The sequence below is a fragment of the Rhodnius prolixus genome, unplaced genomic scaffold, assembly GCF_049639745.1.
Source record: "Rhodnius prolixus isolate KJV_2025 unplaced genomic scaffold, Rpr scaffold_1, whole genome shotgun sequence".
NCBI lineage: Eukaryota > Metazoa > Arthropoda > Insecta > Hemiptera > Reduviidae > Rhodnius > Rhodnius prolixus.
Genome location: NW_027411581.1, coordinates 20501907 through 20527538, shown reverse-complemented (window position 1 = coordinate 20527538; position 25632 = coordinate 20501907). Strand labels below are relative to the sequence as shown.

Below are 25632 nucleotides of genomic sequence, written 5' to 3'. Positions count from 1 at the left end.
TCCCACGCGGAGGTCCCGGGTTCGAATCCAGCAGCTGACCCTTAGATTTTCTCTTCCTAGGAGCTTCTTACAGCTCACTGTCCGGTGATGGACAGTGTTGTCTGTAACGAGAGAACACTGTCCGGAGGCCGGCAGTGCACTGGAAAAAGCTCCGGGCGCTAATGACCTCAGCTGTTGATGCGCCAAAAAAAAAAAAAAAAAAAAACTAATTAATTCTCCACTATGTTTACTAATATTGGGCGATAATGTAAGCCGTTCACTCTAGATAAAATTTATATATAAACCCATTTTCGCGTTATCATTACAAATTATTATTATTTACTTTAACAATATAAATATTATTATTCTTCAAGAAGTCTGCAGACAGAAGCCACGTGTACCGTTCGTGAAAATGATTTTTTTTTAAATCTTTTTCTTAATCGCATCTAATTGGAGATAAAAACGCAAACAAGACGAGTTGTCCTTCTATATTTACGTCTTCGATTGTTCTTTTTATTATGTCAAATCAAGGGTAATTTAATATGTGGGTTTCTTGCTGTTTTTTTTTTTGTAAACAGATATTTATTTATTGCTATAAATAGTTGGACAGATATTTATTTATTGCTATAAATAGTTGGTTATGAAGAGTTCTTTAACATGAATGAATATAAGTTAGCGCTATAGATAAGTTATCTATTTTAACGTTCTGTAATAAGCTATTTTTGGTTGTGAGGAAAAAAAAAGAACATAATTTTCTCTGAACAGTGAACTTAGTTTTTTTTTTTACTTATAAAGGTTTTTTGTGACTGAAGTTTTTGAGCAATTTGACATAATTTGATTTTTAAATAAATAAATATTAAATTCTAGATAGTTTTATATCAACAGTTGAGTGGATTTACAAGTGGGGTGTCTTATCTTTGGTTCAAATTCCGCACGGGCCTAATTTTTATTCGTTAGAAAGGTATTAATAGTAAAGAATCTGCTTCCGCCCCCGTCCAGGACACCTAATTTGGTAATTAGACGTTAGCCCCACCTGAAAATATACGCATCACTTTACGAGGGTCGTTTGAAAAGTCCGTGCAAAGTCAGAGAGATAGCACTACTGGCGCGTATTGAGGTTATGTTTAGTTAGCAGCATCTCTTGGAAGAACACACACCAAGTTTCAGCCAGATCGGTCTATTTCTTTGTGTTTGGCATTCGTTTGAATCGAGGAAGTCGAGTGATTTTCAAAAAATGGACGAAAAAGAATTTCGTGTGTTGATTAAACACTACTTTATGAAAGGCAAAACGCCTCAGGAGACTAAAGAGAAGCTTGATAAACATTATGGTGACTCTGCACCTTCGATTAGAACAGTTTATAAGTGGTTTCAAAATTTTCGGAGTGGCCATATGGGCACAAGTGACGCTGAACGTTCTGGACGCCCTGTTGAGGTTACTACTCCAGAAATCATTGATAAAATCCATGATATGGTGATGGATGTCAGAAGAGTGAAGGTGCGTGAGATTGCTAGTGCTGTGGGCATCTCGAATGAACGGGTACATAATATTTTGCATCAACATTTGGACATGACAAAGCTATCCGCAAGATGGGTGCCGCGATTGCTCACGCTTGACCAAAAACGAAATCGTGTGAAGTGTTGCAAGGACGGTTTGCAGCTGTTTCAGAAGAATCCGCAGGACTTTAAGCGTCGTTTCGTCACTGTGGATGAAACATGGGTGCATCACTACACTCCTGAGACCAAAGAACAACCTAAACAATGGGTTACCAAGGGGGAATCTGCGCCAAAAAAGGCGAAGATCGTTCCTTCGGCCGGAAAGATTGGCGACTGTCTTTTGGGATTCGCAAGGAATAATCCTCATCGACTATCTGGAAAAGGGTAAAACTATTACAGGTGCATATTATTCATCGTTATTGGACCGTTTGAAAACCGAGCTGCAAGAAAAACGCCCACGATTGGCCCACAAAAAGGGTCCATTAACCTGGCGGCACTTTGGTTGAATTTTGGGACGAAACTTTTGCGCTGAGCTCGAAACACATTGCGCTCTTATGCGCCACCAAGAAAAAATCTAAATTCGCAAAGGAAAAGCCACAATAAGCAATTAAAGTTTTTTTCCCGCCAAAAAAAATTTGACTGGATTTGATTGCAACTAACATCATTATGTTCAGTACTCTTTGCGCTCTATTGCGCCACTTTAAAAAATTCTGTAACTTTAATAATTACGGAGATATGGCCATTCAAAAGATCAAAGGAATTTGCCGCAAACCTTGAATTTCGACCCGGGACTTGGTATACAACTAGAGGAGAGCTAGCGCCAGCTAGAACCACAAAAAAAATCTAATAAAATATGCACACATTAAGAAATATAAGGAATTAAAGTGCTAAAAAAAGCATTAACTTGGCGGCACTTTGGTGGAATTTTGGGGAAAAAATTATTGCACCCTGTTCGGAACACTTTGCGCTCCTATGCGCCACCAATGAAAAAGCTAGCGCCACTAAGGAAAAGCCTGAAATTTTCATTTAAAGTTACGCGCGAAATTTAAATTCAAAAAAAATGGTTCCTATTTGCGGGCAAATTGGTGCGGTTTTTTCCAAAATACCTAGCATTAGTGTTAGAAACGCTAGCCCCACACAGAAATTGCCAAAAATTAGCATATTTCTAAAGTAATTTACAAATTACTTAACAGATTTTCCCGCCAACTTACCATTAACTTGGCGGCACTTTGGTGGAATTTTGGGGAAAAAATTATTGCACCCTGCTCAGAACACTTTGCGCTCCTATGCGCCACCAATAAAAAAGCTAGCGCCACTAAGGAAAAGCCTGAAATTTTCATTTAAAGTTACGCGCGAAATTTAAATTCAAAAAAAATGGTTCCTATTTGCGGGCAAATTGGTGCGGTTTTTTCCAAAATACCTAGCATTAGTGTTAGAAACGCTAGCCCCACACAGAAATTGCCAAAAATTAGCATATTTCTAAAGTAATTTACAAATTACTTAACAGATTTTCCCGCCAACTTACCATTAACTTGGCGGCACTTTGGTGGAATTTTGGGGAAAAAATTATTGCACCCTGTTCAGAACACTTTGCGCTCCTATGCGCCACAAAAAGAAATTTTGAATTTACACTAATAGCTGAGATATTGATAATAAAAGATGCACGGACAGACGTAACCATTAAGTTGACGGCACATTGGTGGATTTTTGGAAAAAAAATTATTGCGCCAAGCTTGAAACACTTTGCAATGCCAATAAAAAGCCAGTAACACACTAGAAATGGTAAAAATTCGCTAATTATACGCCAAATATAACTTTAACCGGAAGTGCCCTAAATTGAATTGAAACTCATTCCATTTTGTTAAGGGTAGCTAGCGCCAATATGCGCCACAAGAAGAAATTTTGAATTTACCCTAATAGCTGAGATATTGATAATAAAAGATGCACGGACAGACGTAACCATTAAGTTGACGGCACATTGGTGGATTTTTGGAAAAAAAATTATTGCGCTAAGCTCGAAACACTTTGCAATGCCAATAAAAAGCCAGTAACACACCGGAAATGGTAAAAATTCGCCAATTATACGCCAAATATAACTTTAACCGGAAGTGCCCTAAATTGAATTGAAACTCATTCCATTTTGTTCAGGTTAGCTAGCGCCAATATGCGCCTCAAAAAGAAATTTTGAATTTACCCTAATAGCTGAGATATTGATAATAAAAAATGCACGGACAGACGTAACCATTAAGTTGACGGCACATTGGTGGATTTTTGGGAAAAAAATTATTGCGCCAAGCTCGAAACACTTTGCAATGCCAATAAAAAGCCAGTAACACACCGGAAATGGTAAAAATTCGCTAATTATACGCCAAATATAACTTTGACCGGAAGTGCCCTAAATTGAATTGAAACTCATTCCATTTTGTTCAGGTTAGCTAGCGCCAATATGCGCCACAAAAAGAAATTTGGAATTTACACTAATAGCTGAGATATTGATAATAAAAGATGCACTTACTGACGTGACCATTAACTTGGCGGCACTTTGGTGGAATTTTGGGGAAAAAATTATTGCACCCTGCTCAGAACACTTTGCGCTCCTATGCGCCACCAATAAAAAAGCTAGCGCCACTCAGGAAAAGCCTCAATTTTCCATTTAAAGTTACGCGCGAAATTTAAATTCAAATATAAATGGGTCCTATTTGCGGGCGAATTGGTGCGGTTATTTCCAAAATACCTAGCACTAGTATTAGAAAAGCTAGCCCCACACAGAAATTGCCAAAAATTAGCATATTTCTAAAGTAATTTGCAAATTACTTAACAGATTTTCCCGCCAACTTACCATTAACTTGGCGGCACTTTGGTGGAATTTTGGGGAAAAAATTATTGCACCCTGTTCGGAACACTTTGCGCTCTTATGCGCCACAAAAAGAAATTTTGAATTTAAACTAATAGCTGAGATATTGATAATAAAAGATGCACGGACAGACGTAACCATTAAGTTGACGGCACATTGGTGGATTTTTGGAAAAAAAATTATTGCGCCAAGCTTGAAACACTTTGCAATGCCAATAAAAAGCCAGTAACACACCGGAAATGGTAAAAATTCGCTAATTATACGCCAAATATAACTTTAACCGGAAGTGCCCTAAATTGAATTGAAACTCATTCGATTTTGTTAAGGTTAGCTAGCGCCAATATGCGCCACAAAAAGAAATTTTGAATTTACCCTAATAGCTGAGATATTGATAATAAAAGATGCACGGACAGACGTAACCATTAAGTTGACGGCACATTGGTGGATTTTTGGAAAAAAAATTATTGCGCCAAGCTCGAAACACTTTGCAATGCCAATAAAAAGCCAGTAACACACCGGAAATGGTAAAAATTCGCCAATTATACGCCAAATATAACTTTAACCGGAAGTGCCCTAAATTGAATTGAAACTCATTCCATTTTGTTCAGGTTAGCTAGCGCCAATATGCGCCACAAAAAGAAATTTTGAATTTACCCTAAAAGCTGAGATATTGATAATAAAAGATGCACGGACAGCCGTAACCATTAAGTTGACGGCACATTGGTGGATTTTTGGAAAAAAAATTATTGCGCCAAGCTCGAAACACTTTGCAATGCCAATAAAAAGCCAGTAACACACCGGAAATGGTAAAAATTCGCCAATTATACGCCAAATATAACTTTAACCGGAAGTGCCCTAAATTGAATTGAAACTCATTCCATTTTGTTCAGGTTAGCTAGCGCCAATATGCGCCACAAAAAGAAATTTTGAATTTACCCTAATAGCTGAGATATTGATAATAAAAGATGCACGGACAGACGTAACCATTAAGTTGACGGCACATTGGTGGATTTTTGGAAAAAAAATTATTGCGCCAAGCTCGAAACACTTTGCAATGCCAATAAAAAGCCAGTAACACACCGGAAATGGTAAAAATTCACCAATTCCGGTTAAAGTTATATTTGGCGTATAATTGGTGAATTTTTACCATTTCCGGTGTGTTACTGGCTTTTTATTGGCATTGCAAAGTGTTTCGAGCTTGGCGCAATAATTTTTTTTCCAAAAATCCACCAATGTGCCGTCAACTTAATGGTTACGTCTGTCCGTGCATCTTTTATTATCAATATCTCAGCTATTAGTGTAAATTCAAAATTTCTTTTTGTGGCGCATAGGAGCGCAAAGTGTTCCGAACAGGGTGCAATAATTTTTTCCCCAAAATTCCACCAAAGTGCCGCCAAGTTAATGGTAAGTTGGCGGGAAAATCTGTTAAGTAATTTGCAAATTACTTTAGAAATATGCTAATTTTTGGCAATTTCTGTGTGGGGCTAGCTTTTCTAATACTAGTGCTAGGTATTTTAGAAAATACCGCACCAATTTGCCCGCAAATAGGACCCATTTATATTTGAATTTAAATTTCGCGCATAACTTTAAATGGAAAATTGATGCTTTTCCTAAGTGGCGCTAGCTTTTCTATTGGTGGCGCATAGGAGCGCAAAGGGTTCCGAACAGGGTGCAATAATTTTTTCCCCAAAATTCCACCAAAGTGCCGCCAAGTTAATGGTAAGTTGGCGGGAAAATCTGTTAAGTAATTTGCAAATTACTTTAGAAATATGCTAATTTTTGGCAATTTCTGTGTGGGGCTAAGCGTTTCTAACACTAATGTTAGGTATTTTGGAAAAAACCGCACCAATTTGCCCGCAAATAGGACCCATTTATATTTGAATTTAAATTTCGCGCGTAACTTTAACTGGAAAATTGAGGCTTTTCCTTAGCGGCGCTAGCTTTTTCATGGATGGCGCATAAGTGCGCAAAGTGTTCCAAAAAGGGTGCAATAATTTTTTCCCCAAAATTCCACCAAAGTGCCGCCAAGTTAATGGTCACGTCAGTAAGTGCATCTTTTATTATCAATATCTCAGCTATTAGTGTAAATTCAAAATTTCTTTTTGTGGCGCATATTGGCGCTAGCTAACCTGAACAAAATGGAATGAGTTTCAATTCAATTTAGGGCACTTCCGGTCAAAGTTATATTTGGCGTATAATTAGCGAATTTTTACCATTTCCGGTGTGTTACTGGCTTTTTATTGGCATTGCAAAGTGTTTCAAGCTTGGCGCAATAATTTTTTTTCCAAAAATCCACCAATGTGCCGTCAACTTAATGGTTACGTCTGTCCGTGCATCTTTTATTATCAATATCTCAGCTATTAGTGTAAATTCAAAATTTCTTTTTGTGGCGCATAGGAGCGCAAAGTGTTCCGAACAGGGTGCAATAATTTTTTCCCCAAAATTCCACCAAAGTGCCGCCAAGTTAATGGTAAGTTGGCGGGAAAATCTGTTAAGTAATTTGCAAATTACTTTAGAAATATGCTAATTTTTGGCAATTTCTGTGTGGGGCTAGCTTTTCTAATACTAGTGCTAGGTATTTTGGAAATAACCGCACCAATTCGCCCGCAAATAGGACCCATTTATATTTGAATTTAAATTTCGCGCGTAACTTTAAATGGAAAATTGAGGCTTTTCCTGAGTGGCGCTAGCTTTTTTATTGGTGGCGCATAGGAGCGCAAAGTGTTCTGAGCAGGGTGCAATAATTTTTTCCCCAAAATTCCACCAAAGTGCCGCCAAGTTAATGGTAAGTTGGCGGGAAAATCTGTTGAGTAATTTGTAAATTACTTTAGAAATATGCTAATTTTTGGCAATTTCTGTGTGGGGCTAGCGTTTCTAACACTAATGCTAGGTATTTTGGAAAAAACCGCACCAATTTGCCCGCAAATAGGACTAATTTATATTTGAATTTAAATTTCGCGCGTAACTTTAACTGGAAAATTGAGGCTTTTCCTTAGTGGCGCTAGCTTTTTCATGGATGGCGCATAAGAGCGCAAAGTGTTCCGAAAAGGGTGCAATAATTTTTCCCCCAAAATTCCACCAAAGTGCCGCCAAGTTAATGGTCACGTCAGTAAGTGCATCTTTTATTATCAATATCTCAGCTATTAGTGTAAATTCAAAATTTCTTTTTGTGGCGCATATTGGCGCTAGCTAACCTGAACAAAATGGAATGAGTTTCAATTCAAGTTAGGGCACTTCCGGTTAAAGTTATATTTGGCGTATAATTGGCGAATTTTTACCATTTCCGGTGTGTTACTGGCTTTTTATTGGCATTGCAAAGTGTTTCGAGCTTGGCGCAATAATTTTTTTTCCAAAAATCCACCAATGTGCCGTCAACTTAATGGTTACGTCTGTCCGTGCATCTTTTATTATCAATATCTCAGCTATTAGTGTAAATTCAAAATTTCTTTTTGTGGCGCATAGGAGCGCAAAGTGTTCCGAACAGGGTGCAATAATTTTTTCCCCAAAATTCCACCAAAGTGCCGCCAAGTTAATGGTAAGTTGGCGGGAAAATCTGTTAAGTAATTTGCAAATTACTTTAGAAATATGCTAATTTTTGGCAATTTCTGTGTGGGGCTAGCTTTTCTAATACTAGTGCTAGGTATTTTGGAAAAACCGCACCAATTTGCCCGCAAATAGGACCCATTTATATTTGAATTTAAATTTCGCGCGTAAATTTAAATGGAAAATTGAGGCTTTTCCTGAGTGGCGCTAGCTTTTTTATTGGTGGCGCATAGGAGCGCAAAGTGTTCTGAGCAGGGTGCAATAATTTTTTCCCCAAAATTCCACCAAAGTGCCGCCAAGTTAATGGTAAGTTGGCGGGAAAATCTGTTAAGTAATTTGTAAATTACTTTAGAAATATGCTAATTTTTGGCAATTTCTGTGTGGGGCTAGCGTTTCTAACACTAATGCTAGGTATTTTGGAAAAAACCGCACCAATTTGCCCGCAAATAGGAACAATTTTTTTTGAATTTAAATTTCGCGCGTAACTTTAAATGAAAATTTCAGGCTTTTCCTTAGTGGCGCTAGCTTTTTCATTGGTGGCGCATAGGAGCGCAAAGTGTTCTGAGCTGGGTGCAATAATTTTTTCTCCAAAATTCCACCAAAGTGCCGCCAAGTTAATGCTTTTTTTAGCACTTTAATTCCTTATATTTCTTAATGTGTGCATATTTTATTAGATTTTTTTTGTGGTTCTAGCTGGCGCTAGCTCTCCTCTAGTTCTATACCAAGTCCCGGGTCGAAATTCAAGGTTTGCGGCAAATTCCTTTGATCTTTTGAATGGCCATATCTCCGTAATTATTAAAGTTACAGAATTTTTTAAAGTGGCGCAATGGAGCGCAAAGAGTACTGAACATAATGATGTTAGTTGCAATCAAATCCGGTCAAATTTTTTTTGGCGGGAAAAAAACTTTAATTGCTTATTGTGGCTTTTCCTTTGCGAATTTAGATTTTTTCTTGGTGGCGCATAAGAGCGCAATGTGTTTCGTGCTCAGCGCAAAAGTTTCGTCCCAAAATTCAACCAAAGTGCCGCCAGGTTAATGGACCCCCACAAAAAAGTCCTTTTCCATCACGACAACGCACCAGCTCACACCTCAGCAGTTGTGGTCGCAAAATTAATGGAAATAGGGTTCCAACTCGTTTCACATGCCCCCTATTCTACAGACTTGGCTCCCTCGGACTACTATTTGTTGCCCAATATGAAGAAATGGCTGGCAGGAAAAAGATTTTATTCAAACGAGGAGGTGATTGCAGAAACGAATGGCTATTTTTCAGACTTGGACAAATCCTATTATTCGGAAGGGATCAACAAACTAGAGCAGCGTTGGACGAAGTGTATAAGCCTAAAAGGAGACTATGTTGAAAAATAAAAAAGGTTTACCCCAAAAAATTAAGTAGTTTTTATTTTTGCACGGACTTTTCAAACGACCCTCGTACTATTTTTTTTCCTTTCTCTAGTACGTCTTTTGACAACAATACAATGCTTTTTTTGCCTAATTTTAATCATTATTCTTTAAAATATTTTTAAAAATAAACTACACTGTGTTCACGTGAATTTTTGGCGCTTATTCAAATCGCTGCAGAGTTCCTGGATTGCAGCCAGGTAAGACATTTCCGAATGCAGTTGATAAACATTTAGCATGGAAAGAGTGAGCCCAGGAGAGAATAAGTGCATTGGACTCAGCCCCGGGGTTTCATGCCCATTTGACTGACTGCCTTTCCGATGCCTTTACAGCCTGCTGTTTCGTAATAGGGAGGAATCGTCTCTAATGAGAGGACATTGACCGGAGACTGGATACGTATTGGCTGACACTAATGTCCTTTTAGATGTTGTTCGTATTAAATAAAATAGACAATAGCTCTAAAGCCATAGAACATATCATGCATGATTTTTATTAACCTGATGTATTGATGCAGATTAATATGCACATGTAATTCTCTTAAATACATCCGGCATTCAGCTGGAAGAGTATTTTTTTAGGATGCACGAAACATATTGTTACACAAATATTTATTTGATAATGCTTTTTTTTATTTAAAAAAAAATAATTATCTCTGCTAAATAATTTATTCCAATAATATTGATGGTTTAATTTTTTAATGAATTTTTTACTGAATGACGACAATGTAGGAAATATTTGCACTTGGTTTGTTTAGAACAATTGCTACATATTTTTATCAATGCTAGTTCATTTGCAAATCATAGTGTGTTACATAATAATGAACAGCGTCAAATATTCTTCAAGTATGTTCAGTAGTTTTCCGTTATTTGTGCGTAATTTGAGAGTTCGTAGGGGTCCTTTATATTTTACTTGGGGTCACCCTCTTATCTAACTATTTAACCTATTTAAACATGTCACTTAGTTTTTTTCCTTTTTATACACACTTCTTTAATATGTATATTATGTATAATTTAAAAATCTAGAAATAAACAAAATATTTTAAAAATTAGTTTGGTTTCGGGCCCATCTGAATCTGAGTTATCTTCTTGTGGATGTGCCGCACCAAATATGCCTCAAATCTGGAGTTCCTTCATTAAATCTGGTTTGACATGATTAGCAATTGAGAGGACGTATCCTCGTAGTACTCCAAAGTGCAATTTGCTTCTCAGAGAGTCTTTTTTTTTTAGTTGTCAGATTTTTTCGGAAATGGTGCCAAAGAATTTAATGATATCGTCGATTTAATTCATCACTGAGGACCTAACCACATTTTTTTAAATTTAATTATATTTTGAATATTAGTTGACTACAATCTAACTCTTTTAAACTTGAAGTGTTGTTCCACCTTACTTATTATACTTATTATAACCTTACTTATTATACACACCTACAATCCTTACTAAAGGTCTTAATACGTACCCCCTGTTACATAAATAATGCTTGCATACGGTTGAGAAAAACTCTATAAATAGATCTATAGATCTAAAAAAAATAGTGCATTTCTCTAACATTACTATCCTCTATCATGCCACGAACCCTTTCCGAAGATAATAAACAAGTTGACTCTTTCTATGCAGCGGGCTCTTCAAGTGTGATTCAAAAAATCCTTTCTTGCTCTATCCTTAGTAATCAGCATTTATGACGTAAACTGTAATAGCGAATACTTGCAACTGTACCATTAAACGTTCCGTGAATTTAGCCGTGATCTTGTCAACGATAATTCACCATCTGCGTGCTTTAAGTCTGCAAAATGCGTGTGTTTTTTTTACGCAAAAAAAATCTTTAAAACCCGAGTGATTTTAATTGATGCAGTAAAGAATGAAAAGTTTATTTATTTTGAAAATCCAATCGAACAAATCCAATAGAATGATACAGTTACGGGGAAAAAAAATCCACACTTATATTGACAAAGCGTCTAAAATCAAAAATACAATGTTTTAGGATAAGATATGTGGTTGAATTTTGAAATAAGAACAGCCTTTGACATAAATGTGTGCAATATTAGGAGTTGCTCTGAGCTAGTGTTCCAACCACTTGGGAATAACTCATTCTCAAAGCTATAAAGTTACGGCTCAAAGTTGCCTTATATAACCAAACGTTTTCCATTATATTTAACATGAAGTTCAATTTTGGACATATTAGAGTATAAACCACGAGACCATAGTTTTCAGAACAATAAGTAAAAGAAAAGAGGGAAGGGATTAGCTATGAGGTTAGCATGCTGGACTCCCACGCGGAGGTCCCGGGTTCGAATCCAGCAGCTGACCCTTAGATTTTCTCTTCCTAGGAGCTTCTTACAGCTCACTGTTCGGTGATGGACAGTGTTGTCTGTAACGAGAGAACACTGTCCGGAGGCCGGCAGTGCACTGAAAAAAGCTCCGGGCGCCAATAACCTTAGATGTTGACGCGCCTTAAATCATAAAAAAAAAAAAAAAAAAAAAAAAATAAGTAAAAGATTAGATGTACTTTATTACCAAAATGCCATACTTTTCACAATCTTAAGACGTTTTCAATTTTTTTTGGTTTGTGTTCATATTTAAATTACCTTTTTTTTTTTGTAACATTAACATCAATGTGGACAAATTTTAATAATTAAATTGTGGGACCCATCAGAGCAGCAAGGAAAAATAGCATTATTGTATTATAAAAGAATGATTGTATGATATTTAATCTAAAACGAATTACTTTCTAGGTCTAAATGACCAGAGAGGCGTGGAACCCGCCACAGAAGGAAGGCCTGTACGATCCAGCCTTTGAGAAGGATGCTTGCGGAGTTGGTTTTATCGTGTCTATAGATGGACAGCGTTCTCACAAAGTAAGTATAAATAAATCAAATCAATTTGGTAGCAGAGTTGTTGTCGTTATAATTATTTTAAAAAGTTTTCCTGTCCATGATCCTGTGGCCACAGCTTGTCAGCTTGTTTTTGACCACTTCGGATTTCCAATTTTCTTTTGAGATTATTCATCACTTTCTTCAGAAAACGGTAATATCTTCAGCAAGCTTATCGATTGATGTTCAGGATATTATGTTTTATCCAAAATCGCATACCGGAAATTTCTTTTCCTCGGTTACTTGTTATTCCTTAATATTGCTAAGGATCACTAGATATCTGGAAACTTGCCATCCAAAGTGCTGCTACAAATGGAATCGCAGAAAGCTTGGACTTTACATTCCGTTTGGGAAACTCCTCATGGTACCGTTCCTTAAGTTACCGTCCAAAATCTCTGGTACAGAAGTTACACTTCCATTTCTGGAACTAGGTTGACTAGGGTAGTTGGGTTTAATTCTCTCTAAAGGCCTTTTTTTACTAAGGGGATTTTGAATTTATGAGTTCTCTCAATTAAATTAATTGGATTAAATGAAATGTTACAATTTCGAGTTGGTAGAAAATTTCTCAATAATAAATTTAAAAAAAAATAATTAAGATAACGTTTTAAAATTATTGTCTAATAGTAAATAATTTTTTAAGATTGTTAGTGAAACTTGCTTAAAGACGATCAGTTTTTAGTAAAAAAAAAGGTTGCATTTCTGTTTTAGTGTACAGAAAAGTAACAACTTGGCCTTGAAATTAAAATAGATGACACCTTCTGGTACTTTATATTTTCTTATCTGCTTTACTATTGTTTTTTGCTGTTTTTTTGAAGCAGTCTAGTAGTTTCTTTAATCATATCTGGGGTTAATCAAATTATCCCTTAATTTTGTTTTCTTAACACTCGTTAATCACTGTATTTAATCCATTTCTAAATCATTCCTTGTTATTTATTTATTTTTTTAAATATCTCCTTGCATCCACCTAATTTATTGCTTAATTTTTGTTAAAAGTTTCTTTGCCAAGGAAGTACCTGAAAACAGCTTGAATTTCAGTTTCATTGCGATTTGCCTTCTGCATTATCTTTGTGCTAATAACTGTGCGTTTTAAGTTTATTATTATTCTGTAAACATTATGATCGTTTTTACAGTAAATATTTTAGTAATTGGAAAAAATGTATTTAATAAACTTAAAAACACATTTATCTATGAGTTACAGACAATATAATTGTCGAAACGTTGCCTAAAAGACGAGTTGTTGTTTTTATTTGACCGATTCCAGGCTAATTTTGAATCCTTAATTTATCTATTATATTAATAAAAATGAATCCTGACTGACTGATTCATTATCAGGGCCTAAACTACTGCAGATGTACACTAAATTTTGTTTTTTGAACTCACCAAAAAAAAAAAAAGATTCTTTTTCGATGTGAAAATATGTATGAGAAAATTACAACTCATCTATTAAGCTGGGACACGACGTAAAGAACCCTTTGGGATAGATAACAAGAATAATACATTAGAAGACTTAACACGTTAAGTAGATTCTGAATTACAAACGATTTTTCACCACATTATGGACGAAGTTTACAATAAATTTTTAACGAAATATGCTATCTTTGTAAGAACAAATTTTAGGACTGCATGTTCTACTCAGCCAAAGAGCTGTGAAGCAGTTTAACAAAGTAATGATTAATCTCAGTAATCTTAGTTCTAATAACAAAGGTCCATTAGTAAATTCTGCTGAAAGATCCTAAGTTATAATTTGCGCCTATTACGTATGTGTTAATATGATTGAAGACCTACTAGTAGCAAGAAGCCCATCTATTTCATAAAATTTACCCTGGGCGCAAAATTAAACGTAACTAGAGGTTGACAACTGAAAGGAAAAGTCTTCACTCTCTGTGTCAAACTTTTATTTTTAGAAACGAGAGCTCTAAGTATATTTTAATATTCATTTACCTAGACTCATATGTTTCAGCGAGCCCTGGACCTCCCTCTTGAAATACACAAAAGGGCTTTGTATGTACTATACTATGTTATCAAACCTAATTTCAGGTCTAACTGGTTTTATCCGAAGCGCAGTTACCAACCGGTTTAGTGTCGCCCAAACTAGCCGGAACAAAAAACTGATATGGATTAAAGTAGTTCAGATTCAAAAGCGAAATAGTTGTTTTGAATATCCTTGTTAGCCTTTTTCCTTAAGACAAAATACCAGATTATACAAAATAACCAAACATCTAGTCATTTTTTTTCAATAAATGGTCCCTTCTTCTCCACATATTCGATGTTTCCATTCTAAAGTTTCTTTTAAATGTAAATCTAGTAATCTTCTTTCGTTTTCAATTTGCTGAAACTCCAAAACACATCTCTCTTTTCTTTTATTAATCATTCTTATTATTAGATCAAACATTATTCTCAGCGGCAATGAATAAAACAAGAAAATATCAACATTCTGAATTGCAGCAATCGATTTATTAATAAATTTCTTTTCACGCGGTTTTTTTTCCCGATAAGCAATCTGATAAACTTATTACGCCTTGTGAAAATATTAATGGTTTAGTCTTCTTTTCGCTCTAGTGCGGGAGATCATGGTCATAAATATGACCTTCCAAAAAACGTTTACGTCCCTTTTGTTGAGCAGATAAACATTCTCTCTCAAAAAAAAAAGAAGTAATAATGACGAAATCAATAATAAAAAACATAATTCTTATACTAATAGTACAGCCTTGAACTAGTGTTCGTAGGACGTTTTTGCGAAACTTTCTTAGCGATAATTTTATCAAAAATTTAGATAATGACTTCAAACTAATATTCAATTTAATTTGTTAAAAAAAAATTAAAAAATTAATTTTGGTTAAGAGTGAGTTCAAATTTCTATCCTTACAATATCTTTTGAAATGACATACTTTTTTATTTGTGAGTAATCTGAGCCTCTGTTCAACAATTACGGAAGTTCGTAGTGTCTTCTTACTCGTGATATTTTACATTCATAAGAAAAGAATCCCTTTCCGCAGTAGTATTCCTATTAACTAGTATTCCGGAGGATTAAAAATTAAACCATTAATATTCATTCTAAATTTCTATAATTTACCATGATCGCAAAATGCCCTTTTCTTTTAAGAATATAATTTTTCTCTTTAGAATATAAAGTCAAAAAATTATTTTGCCTTTTACTGGAAATATTTTTTTTTCTTTTTATTTCTAGTAAAAAAACTTGGAATATTAATTAATTTTTAATTTTATAATTACACACAAAAGATAAAATAATTTTCTTGATAAATATTAATTACTAGTTCGAAAAATAGATTCACTTTAAAATGAATGTAGGTCATATATTTGAAATGAAAATTAAGTTTTGATAGAGTCAACAAGGTGAAACGACACGTGTTTTTCGGAATCGCTCTATCTCAGGACGTCCATTAGACTTTTCTTTAAAGAGGGTTTCATTCGAAAAATCTACGAGGTATAAGAGAAGGTAAAGATAGGCTAATTATGGATGAGTTAATGTATCTTTTATATCTCCATCAGTTATTAATGAAATAGATAATAATATTATTATTATTATTATACTATTAATATTATCAGTTTGTAAACAGTCCTCTTAACCTTGGCACTGTCTCGACAATCTGAGTAATTATTTCAGATAATAGATGTATCGTAATATTAGCAATATTTATGTGTCAATCGGTTAGATATAACCGTTTCTGAAGTGTTTTTTTAAAGAATTTTTTACTTTAATTGGAATTCTCTATCTAGGTTAGGAAAATAATTGCGATCGTGGCAAAATTTTGGATACCGAATCTATTTCGGAAATAGTCTTAAGATCGATCCCCTGAGTTGATTTCTAAAAGGTTTTTGTGAAATGGTCTCTCTTTCTCTCTGTGGGTACTGTTTATTTTCCAAAGAAATTCGATTGGAGAGAATTTTGGCGAAAGGGTTATGGTTGGATATCTTCTCCTGAAGTACCACGTCAGTATAAAATGTACTGTCTTGTGTCTAATGGTTTTAATTGAAACATAACCCTGTTAACAAGTGTATGATCGGTGGCCACAGATTGAAAAAAGTACTGAACTTCAAGTACCTTGGTTCGTATCTCTAATATTGGATGGTGCGTCGAATCTGGAAATAGGAAAACGGATGACAACAGCGTTGAAAGCTATGGAAATGTTGGACCCTACCTTGGAGCAGCAATATCCAGATGAAGACCAAGCATCTAATATAAGATTAATTTTAATTTTTTACGTTAATTATAACGAGTATAATTAATTTGATAAAGTAATAAAATATAAACTTAATAAATTTATTTGGAATAATTGAACATTTTATACATAACCGTCTAATTTCAGATTGTTAGAGATGCAGAGAAACTTGCCAAACGGATGAACCACCGTGGTGCATGTGCCTGTGATAATGATACAGGTGATGGCGCCGGAGTTCTTACCTCCATTCCACATTCCTTCTACGCCAGTGAATTAAGGTAATTATTTAGTAGCATGCTTAATTATAATGTTAATAAATGTATGCTTTTATTTGATAAAATTCTTTATTTTTAGGGAGCAACAAAGTATTGAATTGCCACCATTAGGTGCATATGCAACTGGCTTTTTTTATCTAGATAAAGTGCACCATTCTGAAAGTGAAGCAGCCTTCGATGAATTGGCTAAGCTTTATAAGTTGAAGGTTTGTTATTCACACCTAGAGTATAAGAATTAAAATAAATTAAAAATTACAGTCTCAAAAATTATTTTTTTAAATTATTTTTACGTGCGAAACGTTAAATCCGACCGCAGATTAAGGTAAAAGAAGTACAAAAAGCAAAATATTTGTTTGTAATAAATACTTATAATTTTTTTGTACGGTTTCATAAATCTTTTTCAGATATTTGAAATTGTACATTCATTTGACTTTCTATACTTCTTTTATTTAGACTAAGGTTGGACTTGTTCTATATAATTCGAAAGTTTCGCGTAAAAAAAGAAATAAATCACTTATGGGACTGTAGTTTTTGTTTTCTTGTGACCGTACCGCGTTATCCATGTTTACTAAAACCCAAACATTGCTGGATTTTTGTTGAATAAGTAATTAAACTGAATTGTCATAAAGCCTAACTTTGCACTCGTGCGCTAAACACAAAGCCTTTTAAGGTTGTAGATTTGAATGTTCATGACTTATCTTTCTGTTTACTGTGCACCTATCGGCAAGCCTTACTTTGCACTCGTGCACTAAACATAAAAGTCTGCTGAGGATATAGATTTGAATGTTTATTATTTAACATTCTATTTACTTCAGCAATACGGCACAGCGTAAACCAATATCTTCGTCAAAATCTTCAGACTAAATATATTTTGCCAAAAATAAAAATGCGATCTTTCTGTCAAGGCCTTTGTCATGTCAAGCTAGAATTAACGCTCACCTCGGCAAACAAAACTTCAACATTGTCAGTCAAATTAATCATTTCTGAATAAATCTGTCTCTAATTGTTACAATATTTTGTAACTATTATTTTTAATTGTTTTTTCCCCCCAACAGGTCATAGCTTGGAGAACTGTTCCGACATGCAGTGCAGGCATTGGTGAAGTTGCTAGAAATAGCGAACCATTTATGAGACAGGTATTTTTAACTTACGAAGATGATTATCCTGGGGAAGAAACATTTAAAAGACAAGTAAATATAATGTTATTATTGTGGTTAATTAAAAAAATTTAGAGAAAAATCGTAATATTTTTATTTATTTTATTTTGAAGATCTGGATTTTGCGAAAAAGAGCTACACATACTATTCCAAAACCTGGAGTTCGTTTTTATATTTGTTCATTGTCTGATTCTATTATTGTTTATAAAGGTCAATTCACGTCAGATCAGCTTTGGGAATATTTTGCAGACCTTAAGGTAAGCTGCATTATTGTAAACTCAACATATAGTATTTAAATAGAATATTTGAATTTAGAATCAAATAGAATAGAATTCAATAATTTTTATTGTAATTATAGAGAAAATTTGGTAATTACTAATGTAGATATTATATTTCAGCGCCCAGAATTCGTAGCTTATTTGGCATTAGTACATACAAGATTTTCTACAAATACATTTCCCAGCTGGGAAAGGGCACATCCTTTAAGGTAGTTCTTTCTTCTTGTATTATCGGAAATCTTAATATGTGAATTTAAAATTTATGGTTCATTTAGAGAGTGCTACTGTTGGGTAGTTTCTCTCCTCCTCCTCTTCCCGCACCAGTTCATCTTATTTACCTCCTATTTACTTATTGTATATATTTATAAAGATTGTAAATTACTAAATAAATAAATAAAAATTATTCTAAACTAATCAATTTTAGATGTTTGGCTCACAATGGTGAAATAAATACATTAAGAGGAAATGTAAATTTTATGAAGGCTAGAGAAGGTGTGATGAAGAGTCGTTATATTGATAATCTCAAAGAATTATATCCCGTTGTTGAGCCTAATTTGTCTGATTCTGGAAGTTTAGATTGCGTTTTGGAATTTCTGACAATGGCTGGTGACAGAAGTTTGCCTGAGGTTTTTATAATGAACACATTTATTAAATATATAAATAGTACCTTGGAGGTATACAACACTGAGTCCATTATTTCAAAATTTATTTTTTTAATCTTTCTAATACAAAATTATTGTTTTTTTTTATTACACAACCATCTGTTAACGTGTATCTATGTTACTTATTATCCACCAAAGATTTGAGCAAAATAACTCCCGTGGGCCTATAAGTAAGAATAACCGCGAAAAAATCTTTCATTTGCTTTCCTGTAAAAAATTAAAAATGTGATATGTCACAACACTATGGTGTTGTGTACCTCCGAGGTACTGATATATACATCTGGCTTCCAAAGATGTAGAAAATCTTGGTAAACATATATTTAAATTTTACAAATTTTTCAGGCAGTTATGACAATGGTGCCCGAAGCTTGGCAAAATGATAAAACAATGAATAAAGAAAAACGAGATTTTTATAAATGGGCAGCTTGCACTATGGAACCGTGGGATGGACCAGCTCTTTTGACCTTCACTGATGGCAGATATGTTGGTGCCATTCTTGATAGGTATGATTAACTACAGTAACTAATAATATACTAACAATATAATTAACTAATCAAAATCTAAAAGAAAGTAGCTTGGCCTCCCTGGTTCGATCTCAGCCTAGTCTAGTAGCTCTCAATTTTCTCTTCCAATAACTTCACAAATCAGTGCTTCATTCAGCTTTCGAAATTACAGCTCAGTCCAACAGATTCAATGAATACAACATAAACTTTTTAAAAAACAACAAAAATCTCGTACCATCCAAATGGAATGTTCTCTTATAATCTCCCAATGTCAACTATTCCTAAAAGAACCAAAAAATATCCGTAACTTAGCAACCTTAAAAACGAATTCCTTCAAACAACTGTGTACTACTTAAAACCAAAGAACGTCATCAAGTGGTGCAAGTTGCTAATAACTGCTTAACTCAAGCGAATTTCTCTTTCTAATATCCTTTTTTCCTCCCCTTCTTCTCCGATTCTATCCTTCTTTTTCTCTTTTCCTATATATTTATTACAAATTTTAATATAAATATTCTTAATTTGATACATACTGAAATTTACATATTTAAACATCATTTAGAAATGGACTTCGACCTTCTCGATTCTATGTAATGGAGGACAACATTATGGTTATGGCTTCAGAAGTTGGAGTTTACGATACTGATCCGTCTAATGTAAAGTTGAAAGTATGTATGATTTACAGTTTTGATATTTATTGTTTTGAATTTGCATAAATAATGATCAAAGTCCTGAGTGTTTGTCCCAATTTCTGTATCCTAGGTTGCTCTATTTAAATAACTCCAAAGCTGAGTTAAAAAGAAGTACACTAAGAGTGGGTCAACTCAATTCTGTTAGCACAAAGGAGTAACTGAATTTTTAAAATGAATAAGATAAACTTTTATATTGTTTTGTTTCAGAGTCGTTTAAAACCTGGGAGAATGCTTTTAGTTGATACAAAAGAGAAAAAAATTATACAAGACGTTGAACTTAAACTGGAAATAGCAAATAGTAGAAACCATTCAGAATGGCTAGCTGAGCAGGTATGTTGTCACGGTACATATCCGCGCTTTAAAATAATAATTGAAGTTTTTAGTTAATGCGTAGTAAGTACTAATGTGTAGTTCAGGATATTGCAAATCCACATGGGCGATTAAAAAAAAAAAAACTTTCTTCTCTGACAGTTCAACAAAGTTGCAAATGTTTTAAGAATAAAATAAAAACAAGAACTTAGAGCTAGATAATAACAATAATTATAAGAGGGAAGTGGTTAGCGCATTCTGGATTCCAACACAGAGAACCCGGATTATTGTTGCTGGCCCTTAGATTTTCTCTTCCTAATCTTCTTAAAGCTTCTTATGCAGTGATGGATAGTGATGACTGCAACGAGAGAAACAGTCCTGAGACCAGCAGTGCACTGAAAAACGTTCCGGGCGCCAACGACTTCAGATGTTGACGCGCTTTAAATTAAAAAAATTAATAAATGAAAATATCATATCAGTATTATAACATCTGGTGTGAACAATAACTCGACTTTCTCTTTCGTAAATTATTACAATTCTAAATGTATATTCCAATCTAATAATTTTTGTACTAATATTGAATTTTATAATTATAAATATAATATTGTTATATTATAATTGTTAAATTATTTATGGATCCATCCATTTGGCTTGCCAAAATTTGTAATAAGTAGGTAATAAATTGGTCCGTAAATGCACTTCCCTTGGACAGATTTCTGCCAAAATCTTGAACATCTAAAGATATCATAGTAAAAATGCAGAATACTAAGATTGATTATCTGCGACTTTTCTTATATCGTGATTCACTATTTTATTTTTATTTATGGTAGTAGTATTATGTTCGGAACTACCTATACTGGTATGTAGAAGAAGGTTTATGAATGAAATTTCAGAAAATTAATAATTCCTCACATTTGGTACGTAATAATGCCCAAAAAGTTGGATTTTAATTTATTCATCGAAGGGTGGGTAAGTTGCATCTTTTGGGTTTTTTAAAATTACATTGTATCGTTGGGATCTTTGCTTTTAACTTGGGAAATGGACTGAGTTTCATTCAATTTTATTTAAAGTAAATTTGTTTGTAACATTAAGAAATTCAAATAGCAAAATATATATTTCTACTAATAATTGTTTATTTAAACCATTTTTAATGTATTTTTCAATATACTTTACTAATAATTTAATTGTCTTATTCCCGAATATTTATATGCTCTCCGTTGGTGAATCTGAATAATGGCTAAAAAAAACAGACGGTGAGTTTATTGATGTTATGTTTTTGCACAAAACCATTTTTTTTTTGTAATTATCTTTTTGCACCGGATTTTGTTTATCCTGATGCACAATTTTATACCTCTCATTGCACATGGTCAGGCAGAAAGTCTTGAAATTTGAACAAATATCTCTCTTACACGTTTATTTATTTATTGTAATCATTTTGCATGTGACGATTATATAATTGCGTTTGGCACCATGAATGTAGAAGCGTTTTTTGTTTGTTCACATTTCAGAGAACAATTTTGAAAATTTCTTTTTCAATAGAAACTTGTAAAGTTTGGTTGCTCTGAACACAAAATTTACATAGTTCGCTCTAAAAATAAATTACTAATGTACAAAACATTAATTTAAAGTCGAAAACAGTAAGTGTTCCAAACTAAATTTTTGTTGCCCTTATAAACTCTTGAAACTTTCTGCGTGACCAAATTTTCGTTTTTGGTTTGATTTTTGTTAATAACGAAAATTGTTTTATTGTAGAAAAAGATTGTCAAATAAGGTATAAAATGATGTTCTTTTGAAAACGTTCTATAATACAAATTCTTTTGAACTACAATTCCTATAAGGAGTCAGTTTAACATACTATCCTAAAATTGGAAAATTATTAGTTCCCTTACCCCTCAATTAAAATGTATATTAAATCAAACTAAAATGGCTAATAATCATATAGGATTAAAACAAATATTTTTATTTTTTTGGTGTTTTGATTTAATTTTGCATGTTATCTGTAATGTAGAATATTTTTAGACATTAGATTTGCAGCTATTCCATTAAAAAAAACAAGACATGCGGGAGCAATTTCAAACTTTTTCTTTTTATGTTACTTCTATTAAAAAATTGAACTTTTTATTTTACAGCTAAATTCGCTCGTTCATTTAATTACCAGAAAAAAAATCCTTACTAAATTGTTTCAGATAACAATGCGAGAAATAAGAAAAGCATCTAAAGTTGATAGTAGTAGCGAAGGATTTAGTGTTAATGGAAACATTACTCCAGAAATTATATCATCACTGCCGAAGGAAGAAATTAGCAGAATTTGGGGTGGTGATCGCAGATTGTCATTGTTCAATTATACCATAGAAACCATCAACATGCTCATCCTGCCGATGATGAAAACTAAGTAAACTATTAATTCATTTTTCCCTCTTAAAGAAACTATTAAGACCTAATTCCGCCTAAAATAGTGCTCTTTAATTGTAATACTGATAAATAAACAAAAGGCAACTTTGTGACTGAACTTACATTAACATTTTTAGAATTACCATCTACAATAATAATTCTGCATTCATTAAATTTTTTCCTTAATGTGTAAATATGATTCCTTTAGTCTGAACTAAATATAATTTGATGAGTGTATATAGGCGCTAAGCTTGAAACCTCAATTTCTGTATTATTTCAACTTTGTGTACATATGTACAGTTTGTAAATAAACATTATTATTATTAATATATATTTTTTAAATTTATCTATACGATAAATTGCTATATTAATGAGAAATAGAATCCAAAAATAAGTCAAGACATATGTGCACATTATTGTTGTTTCTCCTTGAAATGCCTTAATGGGCACTTTTAATTAGTTTTCAGGGCAGTTCATAACTTTCTACTATTCAATTATTGTTGCTTTAAATTGATTTTAAAACATAAAAATGTAAAAAATTATTTTAAACCTGATCATAAAGTTTTTCATTAAAAAAAATTAAAATGGTAATCTTTCAACAGAAAAGAAGCTCTAGGTTCCATGGGTAATGATGCACCTTTTGCCTGTTTATCACAGTTTCAACCACTTCTCTACGATTATTTTAAACAGTTGTTCGCCCAGGTAAATTTTTAAAATTTATGAAGGTAATTTTTTTATATTGTTAATCTGAATGAAATATTTTTTATATGGCTTGTTTTATAGGTAACAAATCCTCCCATTGATCCGTTCCGTGAGAAAGTGGTAATGTCCCTGTTATGCCCTATTGGGCCGGAAGCAAATATTTTAGAACCTAGTGCTGTACAGTGTCATCGGCTTTTCCTGCCTCATCCGATAATATCTCTTCCAGACTTAGAAATCCTCAAATTAAATACCCATCGTGACTGGAAGGTATATTTTTCTATTACAATTATAGTATTAAGATTATAATAATAGTACAAGATATAGATCTTATTATATTTCACAGTTTTGTCTAAATGAAAAAAATTTAGCGTGATATGGATTTAAATCTTTAATAAAAGATAAAATTATATTTGGTAGAGTGGGCTCTGTGGTTTCCCATTGAATAAAGCAAATTTGTTGCTCTAAAATAATCCTTTCAACAATATCCGAGTTTTCTACGCTTTTTTTTACAGACTTTTGTCATTGATATAACTTTCGATAAGGAAGAGGGACCAGGAGGATTAGCTACTACATTAAATAGAATCTGTGATGAGGCTTACAAAGCTGCTGAAACCGGTTATCAACTCATTGTGTTAAGTGACAGGAAAGCAGGCGTTGACAGGTAATTAGCAAGATTTTAATTTATTATTGATTCTCTCTGTACAAGTTTTTATGTATGGTTTTATTTCGTAGTTTATGTTGTTGTTTGTAAGCTATGTTGTTTAGGAGTTAAAAGTTTTCCACTCTTGAAACGTATTCTTAAATGAGGCATAGTTTTATTAATTTTGGAGAATTAATGGCTGCCCTAGCATTACTTTAAAAAAAGAAAGGTAAATGCGGTGAGAGATATTTTAAATATTTAATTTCATTTTCTTATGCAAAATTAAGTTACTTTGTTCTTAACACTTTTTAGTTGGAGATCCATTCATTTCATTTTATTTTTTCCAGAGTACCATTGAGCATGTTATTAGCACTAGGGGCTGTACATCATCATCTAATAGAAACGCGGCTGAGAATGAAAGTGGGCCTTATTCTGGAAACTGGGGAAGCGAGGTAGCGAAAAATGTTCTTGTAGTTAACAGAAATAAAAGTATAACTTGAAATAAAGTTGAATTTTAACAAAATAAAATTGTTTTTAGGGAAGTTCATCATATGTGCGTCCTGTTAGGTTATGGTGCAGATGGAATCTGTCCTTACCTTGTATTTGAAATGGTGAAAAGTTTAAGAACTGAGGGTGTTATTGATTCTTCTTTGACCGACCAAATACTTTATCAAGTAATACAACATAATTAAATAAGTTATTACTAATTTATCTACTCTTCATTAATGCTAGAACTTCTTCAGAAAACTGCTCCTGGGTGTTCCCAAAATTATTATTTAACCTTGCTTTTAAATGATTTAGGTACACTGCCCATTTGAGTAAAGTAGTCACTTGATTTGCAGGTGGGACTTCAAATCCAATTACCAAACTAGTAAAAAATAAAAAAGAGATTTCAATGAGACCTGAAAATGTTGATTTGACAAATTGGTTTTGAGAAAAGCATTACTGCACTATTTATTTTATTTTTTCAATTATTTTTGCCCTTGAAGCTTTTAACAATAGCAGATGCAATTATTATTATAAACATATTTTGCTGACAAATTCTAAATGTACTACACCCTCTTTTAATTTATGCAAATAGTAATTTAATGTAACTTGAATTTCCTCAGAATTATTCTGAAGCAATGGAAAGGGGAATTGCAAAGGTAATGGCAAAAATGGGAATTTCGACATTGCAGTCATACAAAGGAGCACAAATTTTTGAGGCCATTGGATTAGCAGATGAAGTTATCAACAAGTGTTTCAAGGTAGTTATAAAACAAGAATTGTCCTTTAGGAATGAGTTTAACTTCACTCTTTACTAATCAAGTACTGTATTCGTGCAATCGATTGTTTCTTATTATTCAGTCTTCTTAAAAAAAACATTTGAAAACTATTGCCGCTACTGTTTATCTATCGCGGCCTACAACAAGCTTAAAGAAGGAATTTTAATTTAATTTGTTTAATCAGTCAACAATGGTACTAGCCTAGAACAGTGACGATATGATTTTCATAGTAAATAATTTAGCCAAAGAAGGTAATCTGGGGCTAGAGATAAATTTTGATAAGACAGAATATGGTAGTAGGAGGTAACGAGGAGGATGTCCAGTCCCCAGATTGAACCATTAAAAGCCCAGAAAAACGGAAAGCAATAAATATTTGGGATGTATAATCCTAAGGATAGCTTTTCAAATAAAGTTACAGAATCCCATGCCCAGAATGTACGAAAACCC

General features: G+C 33.5%; 1 protein-coding gene across 2 annotated transcripts in view; it reads left to right on the top strand.

Annotated features, from left to right (window-relative positions):
• The window catches only part of LOC141447485 (uncharacterized), a 46385-nt gene that overhangs the window by 9770 nt on the left and 10983 nt on the right, over nucleotides 1-25632 (top strand). For both annotated transcript variants that reach the window (XM_074115102.1, XM_074115092.1), the window contains exons 2-18: nucleotides 11996-12118; nucleotides 16462-16592; nucleotides 16669-16795; nucleotides 17645-17779; nucleotides 17860-18003; nucleotides 18145-18233; nucleotides 18449-18650; nucleotides 19029-19189; nucleotides 19749-19854; nucleotides 20086-20208; nucleotides 22374-22579; nucleotides 23181-23280; nucleotides 23362-23547; nucleotides 23793-23941; nucleotides 24268-24372; nucleotides 24459-24594; nucleotides 25030-25167. In XM_074115102.1, the coding sequence (XP_073971203.1) occupies nucleotides 12002-12118; nucleotides 16462-16592; nucleotides 16669-16795; nucleotides 17645-17779; nucleotides 17860-18003; nucleotides 18145-18233; nucleotides 18449-18650; nucleotides 19029-19189; nucleotides 19749-19854; nucleotides 20086-20208; nucleotides 22374-22579; nucleotides 23181-23280; nucleotides 23362-23547; nucleotides 23793-23941; nucleotides 24268-24372; nucleotides 24459-24594; nucleotides 25030-25167 (2355 nt within the window). In that variant the 5' untranslated portion in view covers nucleotides 11996-12001. The remainder of the gene's footprint in view (nucleotides 1-11995; nucleotides 12119-16461; nucleotides 16593-16668; nucleotides 16796-17644; nucleotides 17780-17859; nucleotides 18004-18144; nucleotides 18234-18448; nucleotides 18651-19028; nucleotides 19190-19748; nucleotides 19855-20085; nucleotides 20209-22373; nucleotides 22580-23180; nucleotides 23281-23361; nucleotides 23548-23792; nucleotides 23942-24267; nucleotides 24373-24458; nucleotides 24595-25029; nucleotides 25168-25632) is intronic.